Source organism: Sturnus vulgaris, chromosome 35 (genome assembly GCF_052056855.1).
Source record: "Sturnus vulgaris isolate bStuVul1 chromosome 35, bStuVul1.hap1, whole genome shotgun sequence".
Taxonomy (NCBI): Eukaryota; Metazoa; Chordata; class Aves; order Passeriformes; family Sturnidae; genus Sturnus; species Sturnus vulgaris.
Window position 1 is genome coordinate 415,144 of NC_142277.1, and position 25,488 is coordinate 440,631.

The following is a 25,488-nucleotide window of genomic DNA, read 5'->3' on the forward strand; positions in this document are numbered from 1 at the left end:
ATTTGGGGTTTTTTTAGGGATTTTTTTGGATTTTTTGGGGGGGTTTCGAGGGTTTTTTGGGGGATTTTTGGGGGTTTTTTGGGGGTTTTTAAGGATTTTTAGGGGTTTTTTGAGGGGTTTTTGAGGGGGATTTTTGGGGTTTTTTGGGGGTTTATTTGGGGTTTTTTTAGGATTTTTTTGGGATTTTTGGGGGATTTTTTGGGTTTTATTTGGGGTTTTATTTGGGTTTTTTTAAGGATTTTTTTTTATTTTTGAGGGGATTTTTTTGGGATTTTTTGGGTTTTTTTGGGGGTTTATTTGGGGTTTTTTTAAAGGATTTTTTTGGATTTTGGGTTTTTTTAAGGGGATTTTGAAGGTTTTTTGGGGGGGGATTTTTTGGGGTTTTGGGGGTTTATTTGGGGGTTTTTTAAGGATATTTTGGGATTTTTTGGGATTTTTTGGTTTTTTTTAAGGGGATTTTTGGGGTTTTTTTGGGGTTTATTTCAGGTTTTTTTAGGATTTTTGGGGTTTTTGGGGATTTTTTTGGGTTTTATTTGAGGTGTTTTTAAGGATTTTTTTGGAATTTTGGGGGGGGGTTTAAGGGGATTTTTTTTATTTTTTTGGGGGTGATTTTTGGGGTTTTTGGGGGGTTTATTTGGGGTTTTTTTTCAGGATTTTTTGGGATTTTTGGGGGGGTTTTTTAAGGATTTTTTTTGGGGGGGTTGGGATTTTTTGGGGTTTCTTTGGGGTTTTTTTAAGTTTTTTTGGGGGGGTTGGGGGGATTTTTTTAGGGTTTTTTTAGGGTTCTTTTGGGGATTTTTGGGGGGATTTTTTGGGGGGATTTTGGGAGATTTTTCCCCGGGAATTTTAGAGTTTGGGATTTCATGGATTCGGTTTGACTGAGTGGATTTTGGAATTTTTTTTTTTGTTTTCCTTGGATTCCTGAATTCCTGAACCCCTGAATCCCTGAATTCCCCAATCCCTGAATCCCCAAATTCCTGAATTCTGGAATTCCCAAATTCCTGAACCCCCCCAATTCCCAAATCCCTGAAATCCTGATTCCCCTGAATCCCCAAATTCCAGAATCCCCAAATTCCCAAATCCCCGAATTCCCCAATCCCCTGAATTCTGGAATTCCCAAATTCCTGAATTCCTGAACCCCCCAAATTCCCGAATCCCCAAATTCCAGAATCCTCAAATCCCTGAATCCCCAAATTCCCAAATCCCTGAAACCCCAAGTTCCAGAATCCCCAAATTCCTGAATTCCCTAAATCCCCAAATTTTGGAATTCCCAAATTCCTGAATCCCCAAATTCCCAAATCCCTGAAATCCTGAATCCCCAAATCCCCAAAATCCCACTCCTGGCACCCCCACCCCCCTCACTGTCCCCAAAGGTCCCCAAGGGTCCCCAAGGGTCCCCAAAGGTCCCCAAATGTCCCCAAGGGTCCCCAAGGGTCCCCAAAGGTCCCCAAAGGTCCCCAAATGTCCCCAAGTGTCCCCAAGGGTCCCCACACCATGACAATGACGATGACAACGAGATTGACCATGACCATGATGGTGACATTGATGATGATGATGATGATGGTGACAATGACAATGACGATACAATGACCATGACCATGACAACGATGATGATGATGATGATGATGATGATGATGGTGACAATGACAATGACAATGACGATACAATGACCATGAATGACCATGACCGTGATGATGATGATGGTGATGATGACAATGAGACAATGACAATGATGACCGTGACCATGACAATGACCATGACAACGATGATGATGATGATGATGATGATGATGATGGTGATGATGATGGTGACAATGACCATGACCGCGGTGACCATGACAATGACCATGACAATGACCACGATGACCATGGCCATGATGATGACGATAATGATGACAGTGATGATGACAATGATGACCATGACCATGATGATGATAACGAGACAATGACCATGACAATGACAATGACAATGATGACCATGGCCATGATGATGATGATGATGATGACAACGAGACAATGACCATGACCATGACCACAATGACCATGACAATGACCACGGTGACCATGACAATGACCACGATGACAATGACCATGACCATGACCATGGTGATGATGACAATGAGACAATGACTATGACCACGATGACCACGACCATGATAATGACAATGACCACGACAACGACCACGACAATGACCATGGCAATGACCATGACAATGACAATGATGACCATGACCATGATGATGATGACAATGAGACAATGACCATGACCACGATGACCATGACCATGGCAATGACCATGACAATGACCATGATGGCCATGACAATGACCATGACCATGATGATGATGACAATGACAATGAGACAATGACCATGACAACGATGACAATGATAGCCATGACCATGATGATGATGACCATGACCATGACCATGACAACGATGAGCACAATGATCATGATGACCACGACAATGACCATGACAATGACCATGATGATGATGACAATGACAATGAGATGATGACCATGACAAAGATGACAATGATGACCATGACAATGACCACAACCACGAAGACCATGACCATGACAACGATAACCATGACAACCATGACCATGACAACGACCATGACCATGATGACCATGGCCATGACCACGACAATGACCACGATGACCATGACAATAACAATGACCATGACAATGACCATGACCATGATGACCATGGCCATGACCACAATGACCATGACAATGACCATGACCACGACAACGACCACGACAATAACAATGACCACGATGACCACCATGACCATGACCATGACCATGACCACGATGACCACCATGACCACGACCACCCCCTCACACGGCCGTGCCCTCCGTGCCCTCCGTGCCCTCCTCGGCCGTGACCACGCTGCGTCCCCTCCCATCCCCGGCCGCGCTCGTGGGGTCATCGCTGAGCACCCCTTTGATCAACGCCCTCCACGAGCGCCTCACCTGCCCCAAACCCCTCCCCATCACCAGGTAGATGACGGGATTGACGCAACCGTTGACGTACGCCAACCCCGCCACGGCGGGATCGGCCGCTTGGGCGCCGCGGAACGCCGCCGTGTCGGCCGCGCTGGCCGCCAACACCAACCCCACGACGTGATAGGGCAACCAACACACGAAGAAGCTGACGATGACCACCAAAACCGTCTTGGTGGCTTTTTGTGATTTGCCGAACCCCCTCTCCCTGACCCGGCTCAAGAGGAGGCCGTAACACGCCGAGATGACGACGAACGGCGCCAGGAAGCCGCAGAGGAAGCGCACGGCGGCGGTGGCGAGCTCGGCGGCGCGCCGGTGCCGCCCCGCGGCGCCGTAGGACAGCACGCAGGTGGTTTTGGAGGAGAAAGGATCGAAGCGGACGGTTCGGAAAATGAAAGACGGGAGGGTCAACAAGGCCGCCGCCGCCCAAGCGCCGGCGCAGACGGCGTTGGCCAAAAGGGGGGTGCGGCGATTGTGACACCAAACCGGTCGCGTCACCAAAGCGTAACGGTCGGCGCTGATGACCGTCAACAAAAGGACGCTGGAGAACATGGCCAACACCGTCAGGGACGGTAAAACCTTACAGGCCAAGCCGCCCAACGGCCAATGGTGATCGTTGGTCAACGGTAAAGCCAAGAAAGGCAAAGCCAAACAACTGAGGAGGTCGGCCAAGGCCAAGTGGGAGAACCAAACGCCGTTGACGGCGCGGCGCAGCTCGGCCGCCGTCACCCAGAGCACGGCGCCGTTGCCCAGGACGCCCAGCAGGAAAATGGCGGCGTAGAGGGCGAGGACGACGCGGTGAGCCGCGGGGATTTCGCCGGAGTCCAGGTCCAAGAGGTCGTCCCAGGTGTCGTTCCAGGTGTCGTTCCAGGTGAGGTCCCAAGCGTAGGGAGGGGTGGGGGGTGAGGTCATGGTGAGGTCGAGGAGAGCTTTGGTGGGGGGGGGGTACCTGGGGGGAGGGGGTTTGAGGGTGATCAAAAGGGGGAAGGGGGTGGGTTGAGGTGGGTTCTTCACCTGGCCAGGTGATCAAGAAGATCCCAAGGTGGGTCCCTCACCTGCCCAGGTGATCCAGAAAATCCCAAGGTTGTTCTTCACCTGTCCAGGTGATTCAGGATCTCCTAAAAGATCCCCTGAGCCACCCAAGGTGGGTCCCTCACCTGTCCAGGTGATTCAGGACCTCCTAAAAGACCCCTTGATCCACCCCAAGGTGGATCCCTCACCTGCCCAGGTGATTCAGGATCTCCTAAAAGACCCTTTGATCCAACCCAAGGTGGGTCCCTCACCTGTCCAGGTAATCCAGAAAATCCCAAGGTTGTTCTTCACCTGTCCAGGTGATCCAGGACCTCCTAAAAGACCCTCAACCCCACCCCACCAAATGACCAAGGTGTTTTCGGGATCCCCACCCCCATTTTTGGGTTCCCCGTCCCCATTTTTGGGGTCCCCGCCCCCATTTTTGGGTTCCCCGTCCCCATTTTTGGGTTCCCCGCCCCCATTTTTGGGTTCCCCGTCCCCATTTTTGGAATCCCCATCCCCATTTTTGGGGTCCCCACCCCCATTTTTGGGTTCCCCACCCCCATTTTTGGGTCCCCGTCCCCATTTTTGGGGTCCCCGTCCCCATTTTTGGGATCCCCGTCCCCATTTTTGGGGTCCCCATCCCCATTTTTGGGGGTCCCCACCCCCATTTTTGGGTCCCCACCCGGCGGGGGAAGGGTGGAGCTGCCCCTCCCCCCTCGCCCCAAGTTCCTCTCCCAAATTCTTGCGCCATGGGGGTGGGGGAGGGGAGGATGAGGAAATTCCATTTCCGGGGAGGGGAAGAAATGGGGGAGGGGGGAGGAAATAGGAGGGTGGGGACTCCAAAATTGGGGGCGGGGACCCCAAAAATGAGAACGGGGACCCCAAAAATGGGGGCGGGGACCCCAAAAATGGGGGAGGGGATCCCAAAAATGGGGGAGGGGGATCCCAAAAATGGAGTTGGGGACCCGCAAAAATGAGAACGGGGACCCCAAAAATGGGATTGAGACCCCCAAAAATGGGACTGGAAACCCCCAAAAAACGACCTTGAGACCCCCAAACTGGTCCGGAGACCCCCCCAAACTGGTCTGAACTGGGAGGGGTCCCATCAAACCCCCCCCCCAAAAAAAATGAGGCTGAAAAAGCCCCAAAAAATGAGGTTGGAGACCCCAAAAAAGCGAAATTGAGACCCCCAAACTGGTTTGGAGACCCCCCCAAACTGGTCTGAACTGGGAGGGGTCCCTCAAAACCCCCCCCAAAAAAAAGAGAATAAAAAATTAAAAAATTAATTAAAAAAAAGAGAATAAAAAGTCCCAAAAAACGACGCGAAAACCCCAAAAATTTAAACCCAGACCCCCCCAAAATTGAGGTGGGAGGGGAGGGGTCCCCAAATTCCCTCCCGGGACCCCCCAAAATCCGCCCCATCCCCCCCTCCCCCCCCTCACCTGGAGCGGTCGCGGCGGGAAAAGGGAAATAAAATCGGGGGGGGGAGGGGGGGCAGGAAATCCCAAAAAAGGGGGGGGGAGGGGCCGGGGGGGGGGCGGGGAACCCCCCCCCCCCAAAAAAAAAAAAAAATTTGGGAAGGGCGGGGACACGGCCAGGAGAAAATTTTGGGGGGAAAACCTCAAAATTTGGGGTTTTTTGGGAGGAAAAACTCAAAATTTGGGGGTTTTTGGGAGGAAAAACTCAAAATTTGGGGTTTTTTGGGAGGAATTATCACAAAATTTGGGTTTTTTGGGGGGAAAAAATCACAAAATTTGGGTTTTTTGGGGAGAAAATCTCAAAATTTGGGTTTTTTTTGGAGGAGTTTTCTCCAAAATTTGGAATTTTTTTTTTGAGGAGTTTTCTCCAAAATTTGGGGTTTTTTTTTTTGGAGGAATTACCCAAAAATTTGGGGTTTTTTTTGGGGGGGGGGGGGGAACCTCAAAATTTGGGTTTTTTTGGAGAAATTATCACAAAATTTGGATTTTTTTGGGAGGAATTATCACAAAATTTGGAAATTTTTTTTGAGGAATTTTCTCCAAAATTTGGTTTTTTTTTGGGAGAAATTATCACAAAATTTGGATTTTTTTGGGGGGAAAAAAAATCTCAAAATTTGGGTTTTTTTGGAGGAATTATCACAAAATTTGGGTTTTTTTGGGAGGAATTTTCTCCAAAATTTGGGTTTTTTTTTGAGGAATTACCCAAAAATTTGGGTTTTTTTGGGGGGGGAACCTCAAAATTTGGTTTTTTTTGAGGAATTATCACAAAATTTGGGTTTTTTGGGGGAAAAAATCTCAAATTTGGGTTTTTTTTTTGAGGAATGACCCCAAAATTTGGGTTTTTTGGGGGAAGAATTGCCCCCAAATTTGTTTTTTTTTTTCAGGAATTACCCCAAAATTTGGTTTTTTTTGGGGGGAAGTTATCCCAAAATTTGGGAATTTTTTTTTGGAGAAATTACCCCAAAATTTGGGGTTTTTTTTTTGGAGGAATAGTTCCAAATTTGGGGGTTTTTTGAGAAATTACCCAAAATTTTGGGATTTTTTTTTTTTGGGGGGGAGGGGGTTGGAACAACTCGAGGTGGGAACCCCCAAAATTTAAGGGGGGGGGGGGGGGGGGAATCCCCAAATCAACGACGAAGGCGAAGAAATTTTGGAATTTTTATTCGACAAAAAAACCAAAATTGGGGAGGGGGGACCCCAAAATTCCCCTCCGGGGGGGGGGAGGGGGAATTTTGGGGACCCCCCCCGAGGGGATTTTGGGGTTTTTTTTTGGGGTCCTGGTCACACCTGGGGGGTCTCAGGTGAGATTTGGGGACCCCCAGGTGAGATTTGGGGTCCCCCAAGGGGATTTTGGGGTCCCAGTCACACCTGGGGGGGGGTCTCAGGTGAGATTTGGGGTCCCCCAGGTGAGATTTGGGGTCCCCCAAGGGGGTCCAGGTGAGATTTTGGGACCCCCCAGGGGGATTTTGGGACCCCCCAGGGGGATTTTGGGGGGTCCCGGTCACACCTGGGGGGGGATCTCAGGTGAGATTTGGGGTCCCCCCCCCCTCGTCACACCTGGGGGGGGTCGCTGGGTTCTCCTGTGGGGGGGGGGGAGGGGAGAGAAAAAAAGAGAAGGGGGGGGAGGGGCGTGAGAACCCCCCCCCCAAAAAAAATCCCAAGGTGAGTTGGGGACCCCCAGGTGAGTTTTGGGGACCCCCAGGTGAGTTTTGAGCTCCCCCAGGTGAATTTTGGGCTCCCCCAGGTGAATTTTGGGACCCCCAGGTGAGTTTTGGGCTCCCCCAGGTGAATTTTGGGGGTCCCCAGGTGAGTTTTGGCTCCCCCAGGTGAATTTTGGGCTCCCCCAGAGTGAATTTTAGGCTCCCCCAGGTGAGTTTTGAGCTCCCCCAGGTGAATTTTGGGCTCCCCCAGGTGAATTTTGGGACCCCCAGGTGAGTTTTGGGCTCCCCCAGGTGAATTTTGGGCTCCCCCAGGTGAATTTTGGGACCCCCAGGTGAGTTTTGGGCTCCCCCAGGTGAATTTTGGGACCCCCAGGTGAGTTTTGAGCTCCCCCAGGTGAATTTTGGGCTCCCTCAGGTGAGTTTTGGGGTCCCCAGGTGAGTTTTGGGCTCCCCCAGGTGAGTTTTGGGCTCCCCCAGGTGAATTTTGGGGTCCCCAGGTGAGTTTTGGGCTCCCCAGGTGAATTTTGGGCTCCCCCAGGTGAATTTTGGGACCCCCAGGTGAGTTTTGAGCTCCCCCAGGTGAATTTTGGGCTCCCTCAGGTGAATTTTGGGGTCCTCCAGGTGAGTTTTGGGGTCCCCCAGGTGAATTTTGGGGTCCCCCAGGTGAATTTGGGGTCCCCCAGGTGAGTTTTAGGCTCCCCCAGGTGAATTTTGGGCTCCCCCAGGTGCCCCCAAACCCCCAAACCACGCCCGGGCTCTCTGGGGGGGGAGGGGGTGGGGGTGGGACGAGTTTAATGCAGGAGGCAGCAGGTACAGCCAGGTGAGCCCCCCGAGCCAAGCAGCGGCGCCCAGGTGAGTCCAGGTGTGCCCAGGTGAGTCCAGGTGTGCCCAGGTGAGCTCAGGTGAGTCAATCCAGCAGCTCCAGCCCCGAAAAATCCCCCAGAAACCCCCAAAAAGGCCCCCCCAGAGCCAAGCAGAAGCTCCCAGGTGAGTCCAGGTGTGCCCAGGTGAGCTCAGGTGAGTCCAGGTGAGTCAATCCAGCAGCTGCAGCCCCGAAAATTCTCCCAGAAAGCCCCAAAAAAATCCCAAAAATGCCCCAAAAAAGCCCCTCCAGAGCCAAGCAGAAGCTCCCAGGTGAGTCCAGGTGTGCTTAGGTGAGCTCAGGTGAGTCAGTCCAGCAGCTCCAGCCCCGAAAATTCTCCCAGAAACCCCAAAAAAGCCCCAAAAGTTTTCCCCAGAGCCAAGCAGAAGCTCCCAGGTGTGCCCAGGTGAGTCCAGATGTGCCCAGGTGTGCTCAGGTGAGTCCAGGTGAGCTCAGGTGAGTCAGTCCAGCAGCAGAGGGGGCGGGGACAGATTCAGAACTCGGGGTCTCCCAGGGGGATTTTTAGGTCATTTTTGGGGTTTTTTGGGGCCGATTTTTTGGGTTTTTTGGGTCATTTTTGGGGTTTTTTGGGTCATTTTTGGGGTTTTTTGGGGCTGATTTTGAGTCTTTTTGGGTTTTTTGGGGGGCTGATTTTGGGACATTTTTTGGGGTTTTTTTTGGAATGCCTGATTTTGGGGTTTTTTTGGGCTGATTTTTTGGGGCCGATTTTTGAGGGTTTTTTTTGGTTTTTTGGGGGGGATTTTTGGGTCGATTTGGGGGCTCAGGGTGGGGGAGGGGAGCTCTTACGGAAACGAACCCTCTGGAAATCCGAGATCTCCACCCCGGGCCCTGCTGGGACCAGAATGGACCAGTATAAACCAGTATAGACCAGAATGAACCAGTATAGACCAGTATAAACCAGTGTGGACCAGTAACAACCCCCCCAATTCCCTCCCAGTCCCCCCCAGTTCCCTCCCAGTCCCTCCCAGTCCATCCCAGTCCCTCCCAGTCCATCCCAGTTCAATCCCAGTCCATCCCAGTTTCCCCCAGTTCATCCCAGTCCCTCCCAGTTTATCCCAGTCCCCTCCCAGTCCCTCCCAGTTCCCCCAGTACCGTCGGGGGGGGTCCCGCTGCGCTCCGGGGTCTCCGAGGGGCTCCGGGAGGGGCTCGGGGGGGGGAGGGGCGGCTCCGGGACCCCCCCCTCAGGTGGGGGAGGGGCGGCGGGGGGCGGGCCTGGGGAGAGAAACTGGGATGGACTGGGATGAACTGGGATGGACTGGGATGGACTGGGAGGGAACTGGGAGGGGACTGGGATGGACTGGGAGGGACTGGGAGGGAACTGGGATGGACTGGGATGGACTGGGAGGGACTGGGAGGGAACTGGGATGAACTGGGATGGACTGGGATGAACTGGGATGGGACTGGGATGGACTGGGAGGGACTGGGAGGGACTGGGAGGGAACTGCGGAGGGACTGGGATGGGAACTGGGATGAACTGGGAGGACTGGGAGGGAACTGGGAGGGACTGGGATGAACTGGTTTGAACTGGGAGGGACTGGGGACGGTCCCTGGGGGTTACTGGTTTGAACTGGGATGTACTGGGGGGGTCCCTGGCATGAACTGGGGGTCACTGGGGGGGTCCCTGGGGTTACTGGGGGGTCACTGGTTTGAACTGGGAATCACTGGGGGGGTCACTGGGGTTACTGGTTTGAACTGGTTTGAACTGGGACGTACTGGGGGGGTCCCCGGGGCCCTTCCTCCTCCTCCTCCTCCTCCTCGTCTCGCTCACGTCCTCCCATTGGTCCGAGTCCTCCTGGGACCCTTCTGGAACCTTCTCAGGGGGCTGGGGGAGGGAAAGGGTTAAAAATCCCCCCCAAAATTCCTCCAAAATCCCGAAATTCCGAAGTTCCAAAATCCCCAAATAATCCCCCCAAAAATTCCCCAAAAATCCTGAAATTCCGAAGTTCCAAAATCCCCAAAAATCCCCCCAAAATTCCCCAAATTCCAAAGTTCCAAAATCCCCAAAAATTCCCCAAAAATCCCGAAATCCCAAAGTTCCAAAATCCCCAAAAATCCCCCCAAATATTCCCCAAATTCCAAAGTTCCAAATCCCCAAAAATTCCCAAAATTCCTGAAATTCCAAAGTTCCAAAAATCCCCAAAATCCCAAAATTCAAAAATTCTAGAATTCCAAAATTCCCAAAATTCCAAAGTTCCAAAATCACCAAATCCCCAAAATCCCAAAATTCAAAAATCCCCAAAATCCCAATACTCAAAAAATTCTAAAATTCCGAGAATTCCCAAAATCACAAAATTCCCAAAATTCAAAAAATCCCCAAAAATCAAAAAATCCCCAAAATCCCAAAATTCAAAAATTTTAATATCCCAGAATTGCCAAAATATTCACAAAAAAATTCCCCCCCAAAATTTCCCAAAAAATCCCCAGAAATTCCCCCAAAATCTGCCCAAAAATCCCCCAAAATTTCCCCAAAAATTCCCCAGAAAAACCCCAAAAAATCCCCCAAAATTCTCAAAAAATCCCCCCAAAATCCCAAAAAAATCTAAAAAAAAAATCCCTAAAAATTCCCCCAAAATCTCCAAAAATTCCCCCAAATTTGCCCCAAAAATCCCCCAAAAATCCAAAATAATCCTCAAAAATTCCCCAAAAACCCCCAAAAATTCCCCAAAAAATCTCCAAAAAAATCCCCAAATCTCAAAAAAAATTCCCAAATCCCCCCCCAAAATTCCCAAAAATTCTGAAAATTCCCAAATATTCCAAAAATTAAAAAAAAAATTCCCCAAAATCTCAAAAAAATCCCCCCAAAATCCCCAAAAAATTTCAAAAAAATGCTCAAAATCTCCCAAAAATCCCCAAAAAATCCCCCAAAAATTCCAAAAAATGCCCAAAAATCCCCAAAAATTCCCAAAAAATGCCCAAAAATCTCCCAAAAAATTCCCATAAAATCCTGAAAAATTCCCAAAATTCCCAAAAAAATCCAAAATTTTCCCAAATTTCCCCAAATTTTTCCCACCTGGGGCTCCGGGGGCGGCTCCGGCTGCGGCTCCCAACGATCGGTCGTGGAAACTTGAAAATTCCCCAAAATAAAATAAAATAAATAAAATAAAAATTTAAAAATTTGGGAATTTAGCAGAGATTGACAAAAAATAAAAAAAAAAAAACACAAAATTTGTGGAAAAATTGGGAATTTTAACCCCAAAATTTTGTGGAAAAATTGGGAATTTTAACCCCCAAAATTTGTGGAAAAATTGGAATTTTAACCCAAAATTTCTGAAAAAATTGGAATTTTAACCCAAAATTAATGGAATCTCAACCCCAAAATTTGTGGGAAAATTTGGAATTTTAACCCCAAAATTTGTGGGGAAGGGAAGGAGGAGAAAATTCCCCACCCCCAAAACCCTCCAGGACCCCCCAAAATTCCCAAATTTCCCCCAAAATTCCCCAAAAATCCCCAAAATCCCCCCAGGACCCCCAAAAAATTCCCAAATCCCCCCAGAAATTCCCAAATTCCCCCCAAAATTCCCTAAAATCCCCCCCAGGACCCCCCAAAATTCCCAAATTTCCCCCAAAATTCCCCCAAATCCCCCCCCAAAAATTCCCCAAAATTCCCAAATTTCTCCCAAAATTCCCTAAAATCCCCCCCAGGACCCCCCAAAATTCCCAAATTTCCCCAAAATTCCCAATTTCTCCCCAAATTCCCCAAATCCCCCCCAAAAATTTCCCCAAAATTCCCAAATTTCTCCCAAAATTCCCTAAAATCCCCCCCAAAAATTCCCCAGAATTCCCAAATTTCCCCCAAAATTCCCTCCAAATCCCCCCAAGACCCCCCAAAAAATTCCCAAATTTCTCTCCAAAATTCCTAAAATCCCCCCCAGGACCCCCCAAAATTCCCAAATTTTCCCCAAAATTCCCCAAATCCCCCCAAAAATTCCCAAAAATTCCCCAAATTCCCCTCCCCCCTCACCTGTAGGGTCTCCCCCCCCCCCCTCCCTCGGCCCCTCCTGCGCCGGGGGGGGTGGGGGAGGGGCAGGAACTCGCCCAGGGTGGGGGGGGGGCGGGGCCGCCCCCTCCCCCCTCCGGCTCCTCCGGGACCCCCGAGAACCTGAGAGGGGGGGGAGGGGCAAAGGTGAGAGACCCCCCCCGGAAATTCACCTGGAAAATCCCAAATTCACCTGAAAATCATTTACCTGGAAATCCTAAAATTTACCTGAAAATCCTAAAATTTACCAAAAAATCCCAAAATTCACCTGGAAAATCCCAAAATTTAACTAAAAAAAATCCCAAAATTTAACTGAAAAAAATCCCAAAATTTACCTAAAAAATCCCAAAATTTACCAAAAAATCCCAAAATTTACCAAAAATCCCAAAATTCAACTAAAAAAATCCCAAAATTTAACTGAAAAAACCCAAAATTTAACTGAAAAAATCCCAAAATTTAACTGAAAAAAATCCCAAAATTTACCTGAAAAACCCAAAATTTACCAAAAAACCCCAAAATTCAACTAAAAAACCCCAAAATTTACCTGGAAATCCCAAAATTTACCTGGAAAATCCCCAAATTCCTTTTTTTTCCTCCCCACAAAAATCCCATTTTCCCCCTAAAAATCCCATTTTTTATTCCTAAAAATCCCATTTTCCATCTTTGAAAAATCCCATTTTTTGGGGCTAAAAATCCCATTATTTTACCTCTAAAAATCCCATTTTTTCCCTCTAAAAATCCCATTTTTCCCCCCCAAAATCCCATTTTTTCACCTAAAAATCACAGTTTTTTTTCCCAAAATCCCATTTTTCCCCTAAAAATCCCTTTTTTTGGGTCTAAAAATCCCATTTTTACCTCTAAAAATCCCATTTTTTCCCCTAAAAATCCCATTTTTTGGGTCTAAAAATCCCATTTTTACCTCTAAAAATCTCATTTTTTCCCTTAAAAATCCCATTTTTTCCCCTAAAAATCCCATTTTTTGAGCTAAAAATCCCATTTTTTCACCTAAAATCCCCATTTTTTCGCCTAAAAACACGCGGTTTTTTTTCCCCAAACCCCAAAATTGGATTTTTTCTGCCCGGACTGACAGGCCCTCGGGTTTTTTGGGCGTCCCACTCCCTCCTCCAGGCGCCGCTGTGGTCGCGGTGTCGCTGCAGGCGCTCGCGGTCGATTTTCTCGCGTTCCTCCCCCCCCAAAAAAATCCCATTTTTCATCCCTAAAAATCCCATTTTTTATCCCTAAAAATCCCATTTTCCATCTTTGAAAAATCCCATTTTTTGGGGCCAAAAATCCCATTCTTTTACCTCTAAAAACCTCATTTTTTCCCTTAAAAATCCCATTTTTTGGGCATAAAAATCCCATTTTTTCACCTAAAACCACCGGGTTTTTTCCCCCAAATCCCATTTCATTCTAAAAATCCTTTTTTTTTCTTGTGCCTAAAAATCCCATTTTTTCCCCTAAAAAATCCCATTTTTTCCCTCTAAAAACCCCATTTTTACCTCCAAAAACATCATTTTTTCACCTAAAAATCACTGGGTTTTTTCCCAAAATCCCATTTCTTCCCTAAAATCCCATTTTTTGGGTCTAAAAATCCCATTTTTTCCCCTAAAAATCCCATTTTTTCCCTCTAAAAATCCCATTTTTTCACCTAAAACCACCGGGTTTTTTTCCCAAAATTCCATTTTCCCCTAAAAATCTCATTTTTTGGGCATAAAAATCCCATTTTTTGAGCTAAAAATCCATTTTTTATCCCTAAAAATCCCATTTTCCATCTTTGAAAAATCCCATTTTTTGGGGCCAAAAATCCCCTTCTTTTACCTAAAAATCCCATTTTTTCTCTCTAAAAATCCCATTTTTTCCCTCTAAAAATCCCATTTTTTCACCAAAAACCACCGGCTTTTTTTCCCAAAATCCCATTTTTCATCTAAAAACCCCATTTTTTGGACATAAAAATCTCATTTTTTCACCTAAAAATCCCATTTTTGAGCTAAAAATCCCATTTTTTCGCCTAAAAATCCCATTTTTTCGCCTAAAAACCCCATTTTTTCACCAAAAACCATCGGATTTTTTCCCAAAATTTGATTTTTTTTCCTTTTTTCTGCCCGGACTGACAGGCCCTCGGGTTTTTGGGCGTCCCACTCCCCTCCTCCAGGCGCCGCTGTGGTCGCGGTGTCGCTGCAGGCGCTCTCGGTCGATTTTCTCCCGTTCATCCCCCCCAAAAAAATCCCATTTTTCATCCCTAAAAATCCCATTTTCCATCTTTGAAAAATCCCATTTTTTGGGGCCAAAAATCCCATTCTTTTACCTCTAAAAATCTCATTTTTTTCCTTAAAAATCCCATTTTTTGGGCATAAAAATCCCATTTTTTGAGCTAAAAACCCCATTTTTTCCCCCCAAAATCTCATTTTTTCACCTAAAACCACCGGATTTTTTCCCCCAAATCCCATTTCATTCCAAAAATCCTTTTTTTTCTTGTGCCTAAAAATCCCATTTTTTTCCCTGTAAAAATCCCATTTTTTCCCTCTAAAAATCCCATTATTTTCACCAAAAATCACAGGTTTTTTTCCCAAAATCCCATTTTTCCTCTAAAAATTCCATTTTTCCCCTAAAAATCTCATTTTTACCTCTAAAAATCCCATTTTTTGGGCATAAAAATCCCATTCTTTTACCTCTAAAAATCCCATTTTTTCCCTCTAAAAATCCCATTTTTTCACCAAAAACCACCGGGGTTTTTTCCCAAAATCCCATTTTTCCCCTAAAAATCTCATTTTTTGGGCATAAAAATCCCATTTTTTGAGCTAAAAATCCCATTTTTCCGCCTAAAAATCCCATTTTTCATCTCCTAAAAATCCCATTTTCCATCTTTGAAAAATCCCATTTTTTGGGGCCAAAAATCCCCTTCTTTTACCTCTAAAAATCCCATTTTTTCACCTAAAAATCCCATTCTTTTACCTCTAAAAATCTCATTTTTTCCCTTAAAAATCCCATTTTTTGGGCATAAAAATCCCATTTTTTGAGCTAAAAACCCCATTTTTACCTCTAAAAACCTCATTTTTGGGCATAAAAATCCCATTTTTTGAGCTAAAAATCCCATTTTTTCACCTAAAAATCCCATTCTTTTCCCTGTAAAAATCCCATTTTTCCCCCTAAAAAAATCCCATTTTTTTTCCCCCCAAAATCCCATTTTTTTCACCAAAAATCACAGTTTTTTTCCCAAAATCCCATTTCTTCCTCTAAAAATCCCATTTTTACTTCCAAAAATCCCATTTTTTGAGCTAAAACCCCCATTTTTACCTCTAAAAACCTCATTTTTTCGCCTAAAAATCCCATTTTTTCGCCTAAAAACCCCATTTTTTCACCTAAAAATCTCATTTTTTCGCCTAAAAACACGCGGTTTTTTTTTCCCCAACCCCAAATTTTTTCCCAAAATTTGATTTTTTCTGCCCGGACTGACAGGCCCTCGGGTTTTTGGGCGTCCCACTCCCTCCTCCAGGCGCCGCTGTGGTCGCGGTGTCGCTGCAGGCGCTCTCGGTCGATTTTCTCGCGTTCCGTTTCCAGCGCTCGTACTCGGCGCGTTCCCGCCCCGTCATCCAAAGGGTGGGGTCCAAAGGGGGGGAGGGGCCGGCCCGGGGACCCCCCCGGCGGCGCTGGGGGGAGGGGAGGAAAAAAAAAAAGGGTTGGGAAAAAAAATTTGGGTGAAATCGGTGGAGGAATGGTGGAAAAAATGATGAAAAAAGCCTAAAAAATAATAAAATTTTTCCCCAAAAATCCACCCAAAAATATCTCAAAAAAATCCCACAAAAATCTCAAAAAAAAACCCAAAAAATCCTCAAAAAACCCCAAAAATCCCCCCCAAAATCCCAGAAAATCACCCAAAAAAATCGCGAAAAAAAATCTAAAAAAAAATCCCCAAAAATCCCCCCAAAATCCCCAAAAAACCCTCAAAAAAAAAAATCCCCAAAAAAATCTCCAAAAAAACCCCAAAAATCTCTAAAAAAATCCCAAAAACATCTCAAAAAAAAATCCCCCAAAAATCTCAAAAAATCCTCAAAAAAATCCCCCCAAAATTCCCCAAAAATCTCCAAAAAATTTCCCCAAAAAAATCCTCAAAAAATCCCAAAAAATCTCAAAAAAAATCCCCAAAAAATCTCAAAAAAAAATCCCCCCAAAATCCTCAAAAAATCCCAAATAAATCCTAAAAAATCCCCCAAAAAATCCCAAAAAAATCTCAAAAAAATCCCAAATAAATCCCCCAAAATTCCCCCAAAATCCCAAAAAGTTTCCTAAAAAATAATTAAAAAAAAAAATCTCAAAAAAAAAAAAAAAAAATCACAAAAAATTCCCCCCAAAATTCTCGTGTTTTGCACATCCCAAATATTTTGGGGAAATTTTGGGGGATTTTTGGGGACATTTCAGGGACATTTTTGGGGGATTTTGGGTAAATTTTGGGGGATTTTGGGTCAATTTTGGGGATATTTTGGGTAAATTTTGGGGATATTTTGGGTAAATTTTGGGGGATTTTGGGGTAAATTTTGGGTAAATTTTGGGGGATTTTGGGTCAATTTTGGGGATATTTTGGGTAAATTTTGGGGGATATTTTGGGTAAATTTTGGGTAAATTTTGGGGATATTTTGGGGATATTTTGGGGGATTTGGGGTAAATTTTGGGGGATATTTTGGGTAAATTTTGGGGGATATTTTGGGTAAATTTTGGGGGGATTTTGGGTAAATTTTGGGGGATTTTGGGGTAAATTTTGGGGATATTTTGGGTAAATTTTGGGGGATATTTTGGGTAAATTTTGGGGGATTTGGGGTAAATTTTGGGTAAATTTGGGGGGATTTTGGGTCAATTTTGGGGATATTTTGGGTAAATTTTGGGGATATTTTGGGTAAATTTTGGGGATATTTTGGGTAAATTTTTGGGGTATTTTGGGTAAATTTTGGGGATATTTTGGGGATATTTTAGGACATTTTTGGGGATATTTCAGGGATATTTTTAGGATACTTTGGGATATTTTTGGGGATTTTTGGGTCATTCTGGGACATCTTTTGGGACATTTTTTGGGACATTTTGGGGCCATTTTAGGGGATATTTTTAGGATATTTTGGGGATATTTTGAGGATGTTTCAGGGTCATTTTGGGGATATTTTAGGAAATTTTGGGGGATATTTCAGGAATATTTTGGGTCATTCTGGGACATTTTTTGGGACATTTTTGGGGATATTTTGGGACATTTTTGGGATATTTTGGGGACATTTTGGGGGATATTTCAGGAATATTTTGGGTCATTCTGGGACATTTTTTGGGACATTTTTGGGGATATTTCGGGGATATTTTTAGGATATTTTGGGGATATTTTGGGGACATTTCAGGGATATTTTTGGGGACATTTTGGGGTCATTTTGGGGTACTCACCGCGGCCTTGCCGAGGTCGGGACCCCCCAGTTTTGGGACATTTTGGGGCCATTTTAGGGGATATATTTAGGATAATTTTGGGATATTTTTGGGACATTTTTGGGGTCATTTTGGAGACATTTTAGGGGACATTTTTAGGATATTTTGGAGACATTTTGGGGATGTTTCAGGGTCATTTTGGGGGATATTTCAGGAGTATTTTGGGTCATTCTGGGACATTTTTTGGGACATTTTAGGGGATATTTTTAGGATATTTTTAGGATATTTTGGGGATACTTTGGGGCCATTTTAGGGGATATTTTTAGGATATTTTTGGGGTCATTTTGGGGCCATTTTAGGGAATATTTTTAGGATATATTCAGGATATTTTTAGGGTATTTTGGGGACGTTTCAGGGTCATTTTTGGGGTCATTTTGGGGTACTCACCGCGGCCTTGCCGAGGTCGGGGCCCCCCCAGTTGCGGCCGTGGCGCCGGGGGCCCCCCCCGGGCCCCTCCCCCCCCGGCTCGGGGCCGCAGCGCCGGGGATCGTCCAGAAAATTCCGCACGGGATTCTTGTCTGGGAGCCCGTCCTGGGGACAGCCCGGGTCACTGGGAGCACTGGGGGGGACTGGGAGGGACTGGGAGGGGACTGGGAGGCACTGGGAGGGGACTGGGAGGGGACTGGGAGGGGCTGGGAGGGGCTGGGAGGGGACTGGGAGGGACTTGGAGGGACTCGGAGGGACTGGGAGGGACTGGGAGGGACTGGGAGGGGACTGGGAGGGGACTGGGAGGGGATTTGGGGTCACTGGGAGCACTGGGGGGGACTGGGAGGGAACTGGGAGGGGACTGGGAGGGGACTGGGAGGGGATTTGCGGTCACTGGGAGCACTGGGGGGGACTGGGAGGGAACTGGGAGGGGACTGGGAGGGACTGGGAGGGGATTTGGGGTCACTGGGAGGGACTGGAGGGACTGGGAGGGGATTTGGGGCCACTGGGGGGAACTGGGAGGGGATTTGGGAGTTACTGGGAGGGGACTGGGGGCACTGGCAGGGGACTGGGAAGAACTGGGGCAGGATTTGGGGTTACTGGGAGCACTGGGAGCTAACTGGTCCCTACTGATCCATACTGGTTTATACTGGTCTATACCGGTCTGTACTGATCCATACTGATCTACACTGGTTTATACTGGTCTATACTGGTCTATACTGGTCTGTACGGGTTTATACTGGTTTATACTGGTTTAAACTGGTTTATACTGGTTTAAACTGGTTTATACTGGTCTGTGCTGGTGTCTCACCCTGCGGCTCCTCTCGTACTCAGCGATTTTTTCCATCTCCTCGTTCATTTGCTCGATGTTCTGCAGCCGCCGCTGCTCCCACTCCTGGGGGGGAAAAAAAACGGCCAAGAATTCACCAAAAATGACCCAAAAACAGCCAAAAAACAGGCAAAAATCAGCCCAAAAAACAGCCCAAAAACAGCCCAAAAACAGCCAAAAAACCGGCCAAGAATTCACCAAAAATGACCCAAAAAACAGCCCAAAAACAGCCAAAAATCAGCCCAAAAACAGCCCAAAAACAGCCAAAAAACCGGCCAAGAATTCACCAAAAATGACCCAAAAAACAGCCAAAAACAGCCAAAAATCAGCCCAAAAAACAGCCCAAAAACAGCCAAAAATCAGCCCAAAAACAGCCCCAAAAATGCCCCAAAACAGCCAAAAAACCAGCCAAGAATTCACCAAAAATGACCCAAAAAACAGCCCAAAAACAGCCAAAAATCAGCCAAAAAACCAGCCAAGAATTCACCAAAAAATGACAAAAAACAGCACAAAAACAGCCAAAAATCAGCCCAAAACAGCCAAAAATCAGCCCAAAAAACAGCCCAAAACCAGCCAAAAATCAGCCCAAAAATCAGCCCCAAAACAGCCCAAAAACAGCCAAAAATCAGCCCAAAAAACCGGCCAAGAATTCACCAAAAATGACCCAAAAAACAGCCAAAAACAGCCAAAAATCAGCCCCAAAACAGCCCAAAACCAGCCCAAAAACAGCCCAAAAAACCGGCCAAGAATTCACAAAAAATGACCCAAAAAACAGCCCAAAAACAGCCAAAAATCAGCCCCAAAACAGCCCAAAAACAGCCAAAAATCAGCCCAAAAAACCAGCCAAGAATTCACCAAAAATGACCCAAAAAACAGCACAAAAACAGCCAAAAATCAGCCCAAAAATCACCCAAAAAACAGCCCCAAAAATGCCCCAAAACAGCCAAAAAACTGCCCAAAAATTACCCAAAAAACAGCCCCAAAAATGCCCCAAAACAGCCAAAAAATCACCCAAAAATCACCCAAAAGATGCCCCAAAAACTGCCCAAAAATTACCCAAAAATGACAAAAAACAGCCCAAAAATGCCTCAAAATCAGCCCAAAAATTACCCAAAAAACAGCCAAAATTACCCAAAACCAGCCCAAAAAACCAGCCAAAAATTAACAAAAAATGTCCCAAAATCAGCCCAAAAAGCAGCCAAAAACCACACAAAAATTTCACCCCAAATCAGCCAAAAAACCGAAAAAATATCACCCAAAATCAGCCCAAAAATGCCCAAAACCCAGCCAAACTATCACCCAAAAAACACCCCAAAAAACACCCCAAAAACGGCCAAAAATCAGCCAAAAAAAGCCCCAAAATCACCCAAAATTTCCCCCCCAAAAATCCCCCAAAATCCCAATTTTTCCCCCCCAAAAAATCCCAAATTTCCCCCCAAAAAATCCCAAAATTTCACCCAAAAATCCCAATTTTTCCCCCCAAAAAATCCCAAAATTTTCCCCAAATTTCCCAAAATCCCAATTTTTCCGCCCAAAATCCCCAAATTTCCCCCCAAAATCCCAAATTTCCCCCCCAAAAATCCCAATTTTCCACCCAAAAATCCCCAAATTTCCCCCCAAAAAATCCCCAAATTTCACCCCAAAAAATCCCAAATTTCCCCTCCAAAATCCCCAAATCCCCCCCAAAAAATCCCAAATTTTTCCCCAAAAATCCCAAAATTTCCCCCCAAAAAATCCCCAAATTTCACCCCAAAAAATCCCAAATTTTTCCCCAAAAATCCCCAAATCCCCCCCAAAAATCCCAAATTTTCCCCCAAAATCCCCAATTTTTCCCCTCCCCCAATCCTCACCTGGGTTTTTCTGTCGGTGCCGTCGCCCCCCCCCCCCGCCCCTCCCCCCGCGGGGTTTCCGGGGTCGGGACCCCCCCCCGGGACCCCCCCAAAATTTGGGGGAGTCTCCCCCCCCCGCCCCGGCCCCTCCCCCACCCCGCGGGGGTCGCCCCGAAATTTTGGGGGGGGGTCCCGGGGGCTTCTTGGGCCTCGGGCCCCGCTTGTCCTGGAGGGGGGAAAAAAATAAAAAATTAAAAATTAAAAATTAAAATTATAAAAATAAAAAATTTAGGAATTTTTTACCCCTCCCAAGAAAAAAAAAAAAAATTCCACGAATTTTGCCCCAAAAATCCCCAAAATTTCACCCCAAAAATCCCAAAAAATCCCAAATTCAAAATTTCAGCCCCAAAATTCCCCCCAAAACCCCACCCCAAAAATCTCAAATCCCAAAAATCCCAAATCCAAAATTTCAGCCCCAAAATTCCCCCAAATTTCACCCCACAAAACCCCAAATTTCACCCAAAATCTCCCAAATTTTCCACCAAATCCCCCCAAATTTCCCCCAAAATCCCCAGATTTCACCCCAAAACCCCCCAAATTTTAGCCCAAACCCCCCCAAAATTTCCCAATATCCCCAAATCCCCCAAAATTCCCCCCCAAAAACCCCAAATCCCCCCCAAATTTCCCCAAAAATCCCCAATCCCCCAAATTTTACACCAAAAACCCCCAAATTTTACTCCAAATCCCCCAAATTTTACCCCAAACCCCCCCAAAATTTCCCAATATCCCCAAATCCCCCAAAATTCCCCCCCAAAAACCCCAAATCCCCCCCAAATTTCCCCAAAATCCCCAAATTTCCCCCCAAATCCTACACCAAAAACCCCCAAATTTTACCCCAAATTTCCCCCAAAATCCCCAAATCCCCCCCAAATTTCCCCCCAAATCCCCCCCAAAATCCCCAAATCCCCCCCAAAATCCCCAAATCTCCCCCCCAAACCCCCCAAATTTCCCCAAAATCCCCCCAAATTTCCCCCCCAACCCCCCAAATTTCCCCCCAAATTTTCCCCAAAAATCCCCAAATTTCCCCCCCAACCCCTCCCCCATCCTCACCGCGGGGGGTCCCTGGGGGTCTCTGTCCCCTCCCCCCCTGCGCGGGGGTCGCGCCGTCACCGCCCCCCCCTCGAGCTCGGCCCGGCGCCGATCCTCCTCGATCTCCTGGGGGAGGGGAAAATTTGGGGGTTTTGGGGGGATTTGGGGATTTGGGGTTTTTTGGGGGGGGTTTGGGGGGTCTGGGGGGGATTTTAAGGTGGAAATTTGGGGTTTTTGGGGCGAAATTGGGGATTTTTGGGTTTTTTGGGGGGTCTAGGGGGGATTTTTGGGGGGGATTTGGGGTTTTGGGGGGTCTAGGGGGGTCTCGGGGGAAAATTTGGGTTTTTTGGGGGGTTTTGAGGGGGTCTTGGGGTGAAAATTTGGGATTTTTTTGGGGGGGGATTTTGCGGGGTCTCAGGGGAAAATTTTGGGTTTTTTTGGGGGGGTTTGGGGTGAAAATTTGGGGTTTTTGGGGGGATTTTTGGGGTCCATCCCGGCTATTTTTGGGTAATTTTTTCCGGGATTTCCCGGAATTTTTTGGGGTCCCTCCCGTGGGATTTTTTCTGGGATTTCCCGGGAATTTTTGGGTGATTTTTTTTGGGATTTCCCGGGCTATTTCGGGGTAATTTTTTTTGGGATTCCCGGGCTATTTTAGGATAATTTTTTTTGGGATTTCCCAGAATTTTTTAGGATAATTTTTTTGGGATTCCCGGGCTATTTTAGGTCAATTTTTCCCGGATTCCCGGAATTTTTCGGGTCCCTCCGTGGGATTTTTTCCGGGATTTTTCTGGGATTTCCCGGGAATTTTTGGGTGATTTTTTTTGGGATTCCCGGGCTATTTTAGGATAATTTTTTCCGGGATTTCCGGGATTTTTCCGGGATTTCCCGGGCTATTTTAGGATAATTTTTTCCGGGATTCCCGGAATTTTTCGGGGTCTCTCCGGGGCTATTTCGGGGTCCCTCCCGTGGGATTTTTTCTGGGATTTCCCGGGAATTTTTGGGTGATTTTTTTTTGGGATTCCCGGGCTATTTTAGGTCAATTTTTTCCGGATTTCCCGGGCTATTTTAGGATAATTTTTTTTTGGGATTCCCGAGCTATTCTAGGATAATTTTTTCCGGGATTTCCCGGAATTTTTCTGGGATTTCCCGGGCTATTTTAGGTCAATTTTTTCCGGGATTCCCGGAATTTTTCGGGGTCCCTCCGGGGCTATCCGGGGGTCCCTCCCGGCCGTGTTTGATTTTGGGGAGGGGTCTGGGTCTCACCTGGTAGCGCCGCACGAGCGCCTCGTTCTTCCTGCGCAGGGCGGCGATTCTGAGCTCCAGCTCCGCCTCCTTCCCCAGCGCCGCCGCCTCGGGACAGCGGCGCCGTCACCCCCATGACCCCCAAAAACACACCCGGGACCCCCCCAGAGACCCCCAAAATACACCCGGGACACCAAAAATACACCCGGGACACCCAGAGACCCCCAAAAACACACCCGGGACACCCAAAAACACACCCGGACACCCCAAAATACACCCGAGACACCCAAAATACACCCGGACCCCCAAAATACACCCGGGACCCCCAAAAATACACCGGGACCCAAAAATACAGCCGGGACCCAAAAATACACCCGGGACCCCCAAAATACACCCGGGACCCCCCAAAATACACCCGAGACACCCCCAAAATACACCCGGGACACCCAGAGACCCCCAAAACACACCCGGGACCCCCCCAAAACACACCCGGGACCCCCAAAATACACCCGGGACCCCCGAGACACCCCCAAAATACACCCGGGACCCCAAAATACACCCGGGACAATACCCAGAGACCCCCAAAATACACCCGGGACACCCCCAAAATACACCCGGGACACCCCCAAAATACACCCGGGACACCCAAAATACACCCGGGACAACCCCCAAAATACACCCGAAACCCCCAAAAATACACCCGGGACACCCCCAAAATACACCCGGGACACCAAAAATACACCCGGGACCCCCAAAAATACACCCGGGACCCCCAAAATACACCCGGGACACCCAAAAATACACCCGGGACACCCAAAATACACCCGGGACCCCCAAAATACACCCGGGACCCCCAAACAGAGACCCCAAAACAACACAAACAGGGACCCCCAAACAGGGACCCCCGGGACCCCCAGAGAGCCCCAAAATCCACAAACAGAGACCCCCAAAATCCACCCGGGACCCCCCCAGAGACCCCCAAAACGGGGACCCCCAAAATCCACCCGGGACCCCCGAAACACACCCGGACCCCCAGACACCCCCAAACAGAGACCCCCGGGACCCCCAAAACAACACAAACAGGGACCCCCAAAATCCCCAAACAGGGACCCCCAAACGGGGACCCCCGGGACCCCCAAAACACACCCGGGACCCCCCCGGGACCCCCAAACAGGGACCCCCAAAACCCCAGACCCGAGCCGGGACCCCCAAACCCCTCCAGAACTCCCAAAACCCCACCTGGGACCCCCAGGACCCCCAAACCCCTCCCGGGACCCTCAAACCCCAGCTGGGACGCCCGAGAGGGACCCCGGGACCCCCAAAACCCCCAAACAGGGACCCCCGGGACCCCCAAACCCCTCCCGGGACCCTCAGACCCCTTCCCGGGCCTCCCGGGACCCTCAAACCTCACCCGGGACCCTCAAGCAGCGACCCCCGGTGAGGCCTCCTCGAGCCCCGCATCGCCCCCCAGACCCTTCCCGAGCCCCCCGGGACCCCCAGACCCTCCCCAGGACCCTCCAGGACCCCCAAACCCCAGCCGGGACCCCAAACCCCACCCGGACCCCCCAGGACCCCCCCAGGACCCTCCGGACTCACCATGGCGGCTCCGGGGCCGGTGCAGGCCCCGCCCACTCCTGCGACGTCATTTCCGCTTCCGGCACAGGGAGGGCGGCGCTTAAAGGGGCGATGGCGGCAAAGTGGGGCCCACAGCGAGCGCCTTAAAAGGGCAATGGGGAGAAATTTGGGGGGCGCCCAAGGGACCCCCCCGGGTGGTGTCACCTCGTGTTGGTGGCACCTGTGACACCCCCTGGTGACGTCACTCGGTGTGGGGGACACCTGTGTCACCCCTCGGGCGGTGTCACCTCGTGCCGGTGTCCCCTCGTTGTCCCCACCTTTCATCTTTGTGCCACCCCAGCCCTGGGACTCGCTGTCCCCTCAGTGTCCCCACCGTGTCCTCCTGTCCCCCCTGTGTCCCTCTGTCCCTCAGTGTCCCCTCCTGTCTACCCCAATGTCCCCTCCTGTCCGCCCATGTCCTTCTGTCCCTCTGTCCCCCTTCCTGCCCCCCTCTTATCCCGCCATGTCCCCCCTCTGTCCCTCAAAGTCCCTCCTGTCCCTCCATGTCCTTCTGTCCCCTTCCTGTCCCTCTGTCCCCTCAATGTCCCCCCCATGTCCCCCCCCGTGTCCCCCAATCCCCCGGCCCATCCTCGCTCTCCGCTTGTGGGCGTGGCCTGCTCGGCACCACCCCTTTTATGGGCAGGCGGTGGGCGTGGTCACGCCCGTTGATGGGCGTGGCCGAGCCCCCCGGCCCCGCCCCCCGGCTGTCTCCATGGCAGCTGCGGCTCTGACCGCGGCCGCGGCCGCTGATTGGCTGGGCTGGAGCGCGCGCCGAGCAGGGGGCGGGGCCAGGAGGGGCGGGAGGGAAACTGGGGGGAGAACGTGGGGGGAAACTGGGGGGGACTGGGGGAAACTGGGGGAAATTGGGGGGAGAAAGTGGGGAGGAACTGGGAGAAACTGGGGGGGGACTGGGGGAAACTGGGGGGAACTGGGGGGGGAAACTGGGAGGAACTGGGGGGGACTGGGGGAAACTGGTGGGAGAA

The 25,488-nt window shown here is 48.5% G+C and overlaps 1 protein-coding gene and 1 long non-coding RNA gene across 2 annotated transcripts; both read right to left on the reverse strand.

Annotated features, from left to right (window-relative positions):
• Positions 1 to 1,518: 1,518 nt before the first annotated feature.
• LOC106864424 (uncharacterized) lies at positions 1,519 to 24,942 on the reverse strand. The gene is given in 12 exon segments (XM_088155156.1): positions 1,519 to 4,024; positions 9,783 to 9,805; positions 9,808 to 9,868; positions 15,473 to 15,573; positions 15,576 to 15,669; positions 17,864 to 18,007; positions 18,714 to 18,797; positions 20,582 to 20,590; positions 20,592 to 20,786; positions 21,671 to 21,775; positions 22,913 to 22,999; positions 24,488 to 24,942. Coding segments are annotated over 12 exon segments (2,085 nt in total). The 5' UTR covers positions 24,491 to 24,942; the 3' UTR covers positions 1,519 to 2,845.
• Positions 12,012 to 15,461, reverse strand: LOC148220556 (uncharacterized). The gene is made up of 3 exons (XR_015798735.1): positions 14,975 to 15,461; positions 14,135 to 14,930; positions 12,012 to 12,145 (listed from the first exon to the last, which is right to left on the reverse strand). It is a non-coding gene; the product is annotated as an uncharacterized LOC148220556 (long non-coding RNA).
• Positions 24,943 to 25,488: the final 546 nt, after the last annotated feature.